Below are 12,894 nucleotides of genomic sequence, written 5' to 3'. Positions count from 1 at the left end.
ATTGTAAAGTCACCAACATTAACAAAACTCTTAGGACCTATAATCTCCAAATACATAAAATTAACATATTATCTAACTTAATAGAATATTATGAAAGAAAACTAACACACAACAACAAACTAGCTAAACAGTCACAATTCAATAATTTAAATCTCACTTTTCAACCACATTCTTAATAAATATTTTCTTAACTCTAAAAAAACCACCACAATAACAACAGCAGATGTCAAGATAAGAGCAGATTAGTCTCACTCATAGAAGAATGTCATAAAATTAGTTGAGGGTACCATGATGTAACTTTTTAAGACATTCTGTTTAGAACAATCTGGTTCAGCTCATCACTAATAATTTTTAAAGTGATAGCTTTATATAAAAGTAGATATTATGGTTAATTTTCATCACCAACTTCAAAGGATTATAATATTTTTATCATAACCCTTACTCATCTTTATAATAAACAATTCCTACTTCACAATTATCAATCATTATTTTTGTTTCAGTTTAGACAATCTTTTTTCAATGTGAATAGATGCTAATACTAATTCCATGTGGGAGGCAGCTATGACAGATTCATTAACATGTGTAAAGAAATAACTTTTACATGAAACAGAATAATAATATTTCTTAGATTTACTAAAGCATAGAAAGTGAATCATATAAACTTAATTTATTTACTAAAATATTACTTTCATGAAGATTCTTATAAGAAAACTGTTTCAGATCATAGTAATAGAACTTAAAATATCATTTATGTTATGCTATAGCTGTTTAATAGACTTACAAAGGGATACCTTGCCATGTATGATTTTACAGCCTTGGTCGCACAGTTCATATCATTTGCACAGTGGAGAAATGCTGTAAAAAAGGAAAATATCTATTATTATTACAGGAATTTATAAACCAATAATTCAGTTCTTATTTCATGAGAATAAGTCTACCAGTTTCAAAACACATGTACAGGAACTTTTTAGGTTATTTCGAAGTCGAGAGTTCTAAGGTTCAAATTCTAGTAAAGGCAGTTACTTTTATTCAGATTTAAATACTAGATCATGGATACTGGTGTTCTTTGGTGGTTTGGTTTTCAATTAATCACACATCTCAGGAATAGCCGACCTGAGACTGTACAAGACTACACTTCATTTACATTTATACATATCATCTCATTCATCCTCTGAAGTAATACCTATGATGGTTCCAGAGGCTAAATAGAAAAAAAGTAAAGTACTTTATAAGTAATGATAAAAGATGGTTTTTAAGAATATATTTTAATGTATTTTTCATAGTTCAAGTTTGTATGAAATAATATTGTGTATTTTTAACTCTATCAATGGCTGGCCTCCGTGGTATGAGTGGTAGCATCTCAGCCTTTCACCTGGAGGTCCTGAGTTTGAATCCCGGTCAGGCATGGCATTTTTCACACACACTACAAAGCATTCATCTCATTCTCTGCAGAAAATAATGCTTAACTGCAGACCCGGAGGTTAAAAAAAAAAAACTCTTATCAATGTAAGTTTTTAGGATCATTATGATAAGAAGATACTGCAAGAAAAACAAAATAAAATAAAAACTGTACAATATTTTTTCTTTTTGTCTTAAGAGAAATTTACTTTTTTATGGTCTCAAGAAACCTTCCCAGTTACAGCTATATATAATAATGATCAGAGATGGATTTCATGCCCATAAAAAATACCTAGTTTGACTGGTATTAAAACTAAAAAAAAAAAAAATAAAGATACTAGAAAGTAACTAGAGCAAAATTATTTGAGCAAATTCAAAGCATTTGTGCAAATCAAATATACAAAATCATTTTATCAACAACCATTTTAAAGAAGTGATGGTATTTATTTGATGAATATTGTTTTTAATGTTTCTGATAAAGTATGTGTAAAATAAAAATTTTGTTTAAAAGCAGTTGTTAGCTTTTGTTAACCTTGTAGTCAATGATACTGAAATAATAACTAAATTCTTTTTTTAAGATATGACTAAAAACTGAAACTAAACAAAAAAAAAATATGGGTGCCATTATTTATGCAGGTAAAAATGTTCAAGTTTTATTATTTAACGTGCTTTGACAGATTGGGCTAAAATTTTTCAAATCCTAAGAATAACAAATAGAAAAAATTATATTAGTCATAAAAAAATATAATTTTAAAACTTTTTTCTCAAGATTGCTACACAATTTGAACAATTTTGAGTTTTTGACAACATTTAGACTACTTTTTGAAGAAAAATTGACTAGCTATATTGGAGATAAAGCTACAGGCCTCTGAACATTATTTGCCATATCATATTTATACATGTGGCAGCTCCAACATTCTCAACATTAAATATTTCTGCAATAGTGCTGAAAATATGTATTAAATATTAGGTGAATTTTTCTAGGAAGTAGGAAAATGTGTGTTACAATTTTCTAATGTGAGAAAAAACAATCAATTATTATAAAATATTTTCAGATATATGATATTTGAACTAAACATTCTTGACAAAAATGAATAAAAAATAAATTTCTGGAATAGCCATTAATCTAATTGTTATTGCAGAATTACAAAACATTAGAGGACCACATTTTATAGTGCAAATAAATGTTTAAAATCCTCATCTTATAATGTAAAATCAATGACTGAAAGTGGTATAGTGAAAATTCACTAGGTAATAATGTATTTTGAGAAATATTCACTTTGATTTTTGGTGTTAGTGTCAGTTTGTAAACTGAAGGACAATTCTATTCCAGTATTTATAACAATTTATTTATGCTTTAAAATGCAATCTTCTTGTATGAGCAAAAAAAGCTAACATTTATATTTAATATTCATTCTTACAGCAATAAGTTCAGCATTTGAAGTCAACAAACCACCATTTATATTAATCACAATTTAGGTGTTTACATATTTTTATCTCATGAGATAAAAATTATCAGATAAAGATGAATAATCATAAAATCAGTCACTTAATCTTTTTGTACTTATATTTACTATAAACACATGTGGATTGCTTTTACACAGATTAACCCAAAACTATTTCTCGCCATTCACTATTTCAAATGTAAACACACAATTAACAACTTCACCACAAAATAAAGTGAAAACATTTTGTTAAAATTTATAAGTATTGAGTTAGACTTGTTACGGAGGCCAGAAAAAAGACACCTCCATGAATTTAGAAAATTTACTTTTTTCTAAATTTTACATTATTGCATTCTTTCTAATTAACAATTCTGGGTCATTTATCAATAGAAAATTTAAACTGATTTGAACATTAATGAAATTAATCAGGCTGATTAAGCTGAGGTTACGTTTACGGGCAAAGAAATCTGAAAATTTTCTACAGCCAACTTTTATAGTAAAAATTATCTTTAGCACATATGTTGACTGACCATTTTTTTCTTTTTTTTCATTTAGATTATACAAATTTAGTTCCATAATTTTATAAAATAGACAATTTCATAAAAAAAGTTGCATAAGTCTGCACTATTTATAAATACATCTATTACATCTGGTACAGAAAATGATAAATAATTTATATGAATTATTTATTGTAATTATGTTTAGCGATCACTTTTAAAATATTATTACTTTGAACAGTTATCACTTTTAACAGACAACAGTTACTATTTTCTCATAATAAAAATTATAAATTTATATCAATAAAGACTCATACATGAACTGTCCTTTCCAGAAACTCCTGGGCTACCAGCATCCTCCCAATACGGCCTAGTAATTCTAAGGGGACCAACACCAGAATCAAGATCCAGTAGATTGTTAGCTGCATTTTGATCAGTCTCTACAGGTCGATCTGGTTTACATCCTCCTGCAGCCTTACAAATACAGTGGATGCATTTATCAGTCACTTCTTGCACCTCATTAACTGTACTCCATGTTGGTATAACTCCAGTATTCTCATTTCTTGAATATGCTGTAGCTTTAATTTTTAAATTACGAGTAGATCTGCTATATTTTCTCGCAGTAGATTCTTCCTCGTATGATTTACTGCTGTAATCAGTTCTGCTTCTGCTTGAACTGGAACTGGAGCTTGAACTAGACCTGGATCTTGAGCTTGAGCTTGAGCTTGAACTTGAGTCTGATACATCTGATGCTGAATCAGCTTGTTTTGCTTGACCTGTAAAAAATGTATACTTTTATGCATTATTATATTTCACAATAAAAAAATAATGGTTTATATTTAAGATTTTAAGTCTATAATCATTCATTTTTTAATTTGGCATTATGATTTGGATTAAGCTACATTGTAAAGTATTTTGTTGAAGGAATTTTTTTATGCTAACTGTAAACAGTATTTATAATCAGGCATATTTAATTCACCATCACACATGCCCAAGCACAATTTAACTTCACTATTTTAATACTTTTAAATAAAATAAATTATGGAAAAGTGATCGTTGGTCTTGTATGACTATTGTACAGCGGCAACTCGTGTATATGCACCGTGGAACTGCAGCAACCCCTACTTCCAGTTGATATTATCAATAACATTTAATATACTGTAGCCTTTTTCGTTTATTTTTTTCTTTATACAGAGTTCGACATATAAATCTGACGATTTTGTAGTAATTGTTATGTTGGCACCACTGTCGATGAGAAGGCGGGAGTGTTGTACATCGACAGGTCTGTTTATGCTATTTCAGTAGCCAGTATGTCATGGTCGGGTGAACAACGAGCGTTTGTGATTGAAGCCTATTTTAAAAATAATGATTCGGTTATTGTAACACAACGTTTATTTCGCAGACATTTCAATTTAAATCGACACACGTCTGATCCTAGTAGGAATACGATATTGTTGTGGGTGAAGAATTTTAGGAACACATCGTCTGCTTTAAAAATGAAACCAACAGGACGAAAACGGACTGTGAGAAAGCCTGAAAACATTAACGCTGTAAGGTTAGCTGTTACGCGGTCTCCACGACGTTCAGCAGCGAGACATGCTGCTGCGCTAGCCATTTCTGATCGAAGGTACGACGAATTCTTCATGCCGACCTGAAATTCCATCCGTATAAGATGATGTTAGTGCAGCAACTTGACGCAAATGATTGGGCGCCTCGCAAAGCAGCTTGTGAGGTCATCCTCGAAAATGTCCACCAGTATGCCATTATTCTTTTAAGTGACGAGGCGCATTTTCATCTATCAGGATTTGTGAATAAACAAAATTACCGTTATTGGGGTTCGCATAATCCACGACAAATTCTTGAAAAACCACTTCACAGTCAATATGTTACAGTGTGGTGTGCGGTTTCAAAGTTCGGCATAATTGGCCCGTATTTTTTTGATGAGTTAAATTGCAGAGTAACAGTAACATCTCATCGATACGTAAAAATGTTGAGTGAATTTCTGCGACCGAAAATGAATGACTTTCAAGGACATGAAATTTGGTTTCAACAGGATGGTGCCACCGCCCATACGGGGAGAATCGCAATGGATGTTCTGCGAGAAACCTTTCCTGTACGTTTGATTTCCCGATTTGGCGACATTCCTTGGCCGGCGCATTCACCTGATCTGACTGCTTGTGATTTTTTTCTGTGGGGGTATCTCAAACATAAAGTCTTCAGTAGTCGACCACAGTCAATTGCAGAACTCATGGAGGCCATTCAACGAGAAATTGAAGCAATTCCACAAGTGATGATTGAGCGAGCAATGTCAAATTTTAGAATGAGGTTAAGTGAGTGTGTGAGGAGTAATGGAAAACATTTGAATGACATAATATTCAAATAAAAAAAAAAATCTATGTAAGTAATTCCCTATAAATTGCAAAAATTGATCTTTAATTTGATATATTAAATGTTTTAATAATACGAAACACAGTTTAATTATTATCCCTCAAAAATCCAGGTTTATATGCCCGACCCTGTACTTGTACAATATATAATCCTTAAGCTTAATGTCAGTAACCATCCCCATTCCGCAGTTTATGAAAAAGATACAAAAATATTTGTATAGAACTGTGCGCTTCACAGTTCCAGCAGCGTGGTGTTTGGCTGTTGTGAGCATATGCACATATGAAGCTGCATGCAAGGAAGAGAGAACACTGTTGCTCCTGCAGTGCTGACCCTGTCGTGCTGATGGAAGGAAATTTTTTTTTGCTTTGGCGTATATGGAATGTTCCTTGTTCATTCCCTTCTCTAGTTTAGTCGGTGGAAGGAATATGAAAGTGGTTTAGTCGTTTTTCCAGTAGAGATCAGAAGATGGTAGAAAGCAAGAGCTCTTTGATTGCCAAATCTGTCCAAAAACACTAGAATGGCGAAAGAGAAAGTAATTAGTAAAAACTAGTTATATATTTGTTTCTGTGTACATAGAAATTTAAATTAAGCACCATTAGACTGTAATGTTTTTAAGCGGACATTTTATTACATTATTATTTAATAATACTAAAAAATATTATCTATATTGACATTTTATTACTTATTCAGTTAAACTGAATATGTGCTTAAAAACCATACGAATACGTTTTTAAATACATTGTGCTTAAAAACATATTCGGTTTTGTACCGTATTATATTTGTACATATTTGGAATACGTACCACATTCTTGAATATAATAACTGTAGGTTATTATCCTGCTTCCAGCTGTTCTATTTGATTCATTTTTTTTTTCTAGTTCTTTTATTTTACACAAAACTTTAATCATGGCCTTGAAAAGACTCAGAAAAAAATTTCCTGGAGTAGCATCACCACTGCTATTGTAAAATCACGATTGTACTGTAGGTATATGACGCTAGTACAAATTACTACATGCATGCATTGCATAAGCTCAGGAGTAGAAAAGCTGTTTCTTAATAATATAAAACTGAAAGACATATCTTTTAACAGTAAATTTTTATAATTACATTGCAGAAATTTTAGCAATTAACCAGTTTACTTTAAAAAAATAATAATAAATGTCAATAAAAGATCCTTGTAGTATTAAGATCTACTGCTGATAGAACAACTATTTTTTAACAATATTTTATTACATGTGCTCAGATATTTTTAATCCTTACAAAAGTTTCAGAGAAAATAATTAAAAATAATTGGCTAATATATAGCAGTGTCCATGATTCTAAGCAAAATAAATTGCTCTTTTCAATGAAAATACTGCATCTCAGCATCTATGATTGACATCACACTAAGTAATACTAAATAATCAATGAGGTCAGTTTATCAGTGGATCCTTAATCAATGTCCTTCTACCTATCATATTATCTTCTAAATGTACTTTGGAATTATTATTTCAAAATTATTGTAACCTGTCTTAATTTTTGACTAATACTTCATCACAAAATATTTATCAGGAATATTCACCAAGAAATATAAATTATTCACCAGGAAATATCTTTAGACATGAATGTTTTTCTAAATTTCTTTAAAGTATTATTTATGCATTAAAGAAGTCTTATGATGATTAAATTCTGGAAGTCCAGGATTGATAAACAAAGATATACAATTTTTCATACATTATTTATTTTTTTGGTATCTTAGCCCTAATTCAAGTTAATTTATTCCAATCTGAGTTAGCAAGTTTGATATCTTTCAAAAATAAAATGTATTAAAATTATTGAACTTTAGAAATAGATGTGAACATGTTAAAATATTTACTTCTGATCTAATATAATTTTAGTCTTAGATTTAGAAATGCCCAGCATTGACTGGACTAGTGTCTGGTGCAGGCAATGCTGGGTAAAGCTGATTTCTCTGGTCTACTGGATTTGTAGTGAGCCAAATGCTCCTTTATTCTAATTTCAGTATTTTTTTAGTTTCCCAACATATATTAAATTGCAATTAGAAATTTCAAAAATTACAAAAGTTGTATAATTTTGATAAAATTTAGTTTCCTATAGAAAGCTTAATTTTTTTATACTTTTATCATTTGCCAGCAACCTCTACAAAACAAGTGAAAAATAATATTTTTTAATACATTTTAAATTAAGTAATTTTTTCTGAAATTAAAAATCAGAGATTGGAGAGAAATTGAAAAACGGTTTATTTGTTTTTGATAAAATTTAATGTACTTTTTTCTGTGGAGTATTAAATTTTACATATACTTTTAGAATTTTCCAGTAATTTTTACCGCGTTTTTGATAATAAATCAGTTTTTGTCACTTTAAAACACTTAAAATTATTGGTTGACATTTTAGAAATAGGTTAAGTACATTTTCTTGGTTAAATATGGTTTAGATTCTGCCGTGTGCTACATAATTATCAGAATATACAAGGGTTTTCCTTAAGGAAAACAGGGGAGTGTTATTTTTGAATAAACATTGCACAGTTAATTAAACACTAGGCTTTATTATTTTTGTTGAAAAATATGTGTGAACTAATGCCATTTATTTTACAACTATTTCAATTACCATGGATTGTGGTCAGTGGAACATCACGTGTTCACATACGATTCCTATGTTCGAAACAGCGACTCAGTGGTTGCACCTCAGAGGCTTTTCCCCCGGCAATTCAAAGCAGCGCAGCACGGTACAGTTCCACCGCGCAAAACCGTCTTAAAATAGGTTAAACAGTTTTGGACCAAAAGCAAGTTTCCTTTTTCCTTTCTTTTTCCTGTTTAGCCTCCGGTAACTACCGTTTTTAGATAATACTTCAGAGGATGAATGAGGATGATATGTATGAGTGTAAATGAAGTGTGGTCTTGTACATTCTCAGTTCGACCAATCCTGAGATGTGTGGTTAATTGAAACCCAATCACCAAAGAACACCGGTATCCACGATCTAGCATTCAAATCCATGTAAAAATAACTGGCTTTACTAGGACTTGAACGCTGGAACTCTCGGCTTCCAAATCAGCTGATTTGGGAAGACGCGTTCACCACTAGACCAACCCGCTGGGTTTGGACCAAAAGCACTGTAACTCCAAAACACCACCAAGTGCTGAACGTACGGTGAGAAAACCAGCGATTATGGAGAGAATTAGAGCAGCATTTCTCCGTAGTCCCCAACATTCGGTTCGGCGATACTCATTAGCATTACGTTTGGGACGGGAATCGGTTAACAGAATTTTGAAAACCGAACTTAAATTCGGTATAATATTGTTTGCATGCATCAATTACTCGCAACAAAGCCAGCGGGTAGAGTTGGCTGTACAATGCAAGTTCTTCTTCACGATGAATCTGATGCGCTCATCTTTATGGGTGATAGGCGCATTTTCACCTAAACAGGTTCGTCAACCAGCAAAACTTCAGGTACTGGGGACTGCAAAATCTAAGACAACTGCATGAATAACTTCTATATTCACCCCTTGTGACAGTGTGATGTGCGATATACAAGCCTAACGTTATCGGTCCCTATTTTTTTTTCAAGAGGAGAGTATAGTGATAACAATGAATTCTAATCGTTACACGCATATAATAGACACATTTGTTCTTCCATAATCACAAACGTTGAATTTTGAACAAGATGTTTGGCTCCAAAAAGATGGGGCTACAATCCAAACCGCCAGACGTTCCATGAACATCTTGCGGGGATTGTTTCTTGGTCATTCGATTTCCAGGTTCGGAGATGTGGCTTGGCCTCTTCGATCTCCCGACCTCAGTATGTGCGACTTCTTTCTGTGAGGGTATTTAAAGGACCTAGTTTACGTTGACAAATCCCGTTCATTAGACAAATTAAAGACAGCTACTCGTAGAGAGGTCCAGCAGATCATTCAGGAGACGTTAGAACACGTATGGGTAGCTTCACCTCTTGGCTTTAAAACTGCATTATGGAAAATGGACATCTCCTTCTAGATGTGATTTTTATGTACGTAACACAAATGAAATTCCTTTCCACACATAATCAAACCAAAGTAATAAAGTCTGGTATATAATTAGCTGTGTAACACTCTCTGTGTCACCCTACTTCACAAAAAAAACCTACAATTTCGTGGAACAGCCTTAAAGAATAAATATGTTTGAGTATTCAATACAAATTCACTTACAGACATTCTTAAAAGGATAGAAAATTTGAATCTATTAAAAATGAAAAGCTTATGAAGTCGTGGTACAACTCATCTAAAATGAAATAAATAAACTTAAGACTAGAAAAAAAATCAGGAAAATTATTGATTAGTTATTCAAGTTACTTAAGGTCTCATCTTGAAGGCCATACACCTTTCATGAAGGTAGTAAGAAGTGATCCAAGTTCGTGTTTCCTGGATCTCTCTATCACGGAGCTCTTCATAAAATTATAAAAATGTCAAGATTTCGCACATGACTTTACAAACGACATTAATTAATTTAAGCGGCTTGAACTTAGACCGCTTGATTGAAAAGGCAACAGCTCCAGACGGATCGATGACTTAATATCTAAGTCGAAGTTATGAAATTATAAATCTGAGCGGAATTAGAACCGGATGACGGACAAATTTTAAATAGAATTTTTCTACTTAAAATTATTATCCTGCGATATATTAACAAAAACACCCAGAATTAGCCACAAATAAATTGGAATTTAATTTCTATAATTTACATTAGGCTAAAAAAGTGAGAAAAAATAAAAGAGCTGAGAAATAGAACATAAAGAGCTGAGATTAAATAGGTGTAGCCTAGCGGACATGTTATTCCTCCCATAAGATAAATGAAGATTTATTCCGGACAACCAAAACTGTTACTTTTTGGATTTATTAAAACAAGCTTTTTGCAAAAAAAAAAAAAATTATTTTGGCGTTGTTTTCAAAAGCTAAAGTTTCTTTAATTCAATTTATTTCACTATATCTCTTTAATTCTGCTGGAGTTGAAACTTATTTCACATACGTATGATCAATTCTTGACAAAATTTAATTACTCGTATTTTTAAAACCTGATACCAATGATTTATATGTATTTAAAAATAATAATAATTCTATTAATAATTTTATTACCATTGTTGTATTTAGTTTATATTGAGAACTCACCGTATCTGGCTAAGATCAAACATAATGAACCAAAAATAAAAATCTCAATGATGTTCAGCGATACCATGATGATCAGATAATTACTATCATTATTCCCCACTATAATTTCACAGTTTTGTTTGTGACGTCAATTTTAAATAATACATTACCGTTAAATATGAAGTCATTAATCAGTATCCTCACATTAAACTTCGATTTTGACCAGAAAATCGGTATAGAACGTGGTTTGTCCAGTCTTCAAAAAGTAAAATAAAATAAAAAAATAAAAATTAAGAATTAAAATGTTAACGACAATTAACAAAAAAATTTAATTAATAAATGATTCTTAAATGATAAAGATTAGGTATGACTGATATGAGGTATTACGTCACTGATATAACATCTCACAAGTCGATCTGGTTAAACTATGTAGACCTGTTCTCTCATTACCCCTCTCCATTCGAATCTCACGTTTCCCACTTACATGATTAAATCGTGCACGTTTGCTTCAGTGTTTGAACCGACTAAATTACGACTCAAATTTAGACTTCGATAGGAAGCTTTCTGTATAGTAAAACACAAATCTTTTAAGAGAACTTTAAAGCCTCATTGTACGTAAAAAGAACTGCCTTTAAAAAATACAAATAAAAATCTAGGTAATGGTTTGTTTCGCTCCCGTCAGTCATTCTACGTTCTCAGGATAAGATTATTTAATCAGATTATAACAAGATTCATAATCACATTAAATGTTGGTAATTACCGCATTCAATCCGGTGAAATAGCGTAATAAAATGGTAAAGATCATCTCACAAAATCCCAATCGCGTAACACTAAAAAACAGGAGAAAAATAGTATTAAAAGAAAAGAAAAAAAAAATACAGTGTGTCGGAGAAGTCACCTACTCCAAGAAGAGTACGTTGTGATTTGAATACATTTTGAACACTATACATTTGTACTAACGAATTATTTATTAAATGATTAAATGGATCTGTGTGTGCACCATCTTACTAACGAACAGAGCCAGCGTTTCCATGTACTCCTTGACATATTGCGAAGCATCTCTTGGATTTATGGTTCGAAAGACTTTCCAAACTGTTACGCAATTCTTCATTTATTGCGTATCAATATTGAAATACTTATGCCTTGATTATTGTACACAATGAATCCAGTGCGGTGAATCGTCCGGTGCGGGAACGTCAGGACTTAGAAGCGGGGATTGCAATGGCCATGGTCATTCCAAAAGGATTGACGCGGTCATCCAGCGGCCTAAAAATTGTTCATTTAGGAAATCGCCCGCCCGAAGAGCAAAATCAGTCGGAGCCCTGTTTTGCTGCAGCCAGACAAGATACGTGATACCCTCCTCTTGAAGTCGAGGTATTAACCGTCTTTCCAACATTCGTAAATAAGAATCATCACCATTCATATAATCTTCAAAAACGTATGGTTCGAACAAGTATCACGATGACATCCCAAACCATACTGTGAATTTTTTCCGACTCGGCAAAAAATGAGGATTTTCCTTAGCACAAAAAAGGCCCATTAGTAGTTCATAAACTGCATAAAAAACAACACTCTTGAGCGGGACATCCAGTTTAGAAATCGTGTAAATAAATTGCGGCAGACAGTAACACTGTCCCATGACTCCATCCGATAATTCATTGATAAAAATTGGTCAAATTAGTTCCATATTTAACCCTTTTTTAATATGATCATACGCACTGAAAGCAGAGATAACAACCTTGATAAAGAAAATATATTTTAGCTACCGAATACCGCGCGACTTTCAAAACAGTAACATGTTACTTGCGGAGAAAGATAAGGAAACTTTTCGGATGTACTGCTCACTGAATCGTTAAAAACTGGCATCGTTAAAAATTTTTTTATCGAGCATCTTCGTTATTTATAACGGTTACATCGCACCCATCAATAAAAATACGATTGTACCGTTTGAATATAAGCTTCATTCAGATTACTGTTTCAATTTGTAAAAGTTACTTTGTCGTAAATGAAAAATTAATTTTAAAAGATCTGAAATGAATAAAGGAAGCAGAG

The 12,894-nt window shown here is 32.0% G+C and overlaps 1 protein-coding gene across 1 annotated transcript in view; it reads right to left on the bottom strand.

The window, feature by feature from the left end:
• The window catches only part of LOC142318105 (uncharacterized), a 34,920-nt gene extending 23,986 nt beyond the window's left edge, over positions 1–10,934 (bottom strand). Inside the window, exons 1-3 of the mRNA XM_075354640.1 lie at positions 10,864–10,934; positions 3,658–4,116; positions 782–855 (exon numbers count right to left, since the gene is read on the bottom strand). Coding sequence (XP_075210755.1) covers positions 782–855; positions 3,658–4,116; positions 10,864–10,930 — 600 coding nt within the window. The 5' untranslated portion in view covers positions 10,931–10,934. The remainder of the gene's footprint in view (positions 1–781; positions 856–3,657; positions 4,117–10,863) is intronic.
• Positions 10,935–12,894: the final 1,960 nt, after the last annotated feature.

The sequence above is a fragment of the Lycorma delicatula genome, chromosome 1 (genome assembly GCF_047948215.1).
Source record: "Lycorma delicatula isolate Av1 chromosome 1, ASM4794821v1, whole genome shotgun sequence".
NCBI lineage: Eukaryota > Metazoa > Arthropoda > Insecta > Hemiptera > Fulgoridae > Lycorma > Lycorma delicatula.
The sequence above is the reverse complement of the archived record's forward strand: the minus strand, read 5'-3'. Positions and strand labels throughout refer to the sequence as shown.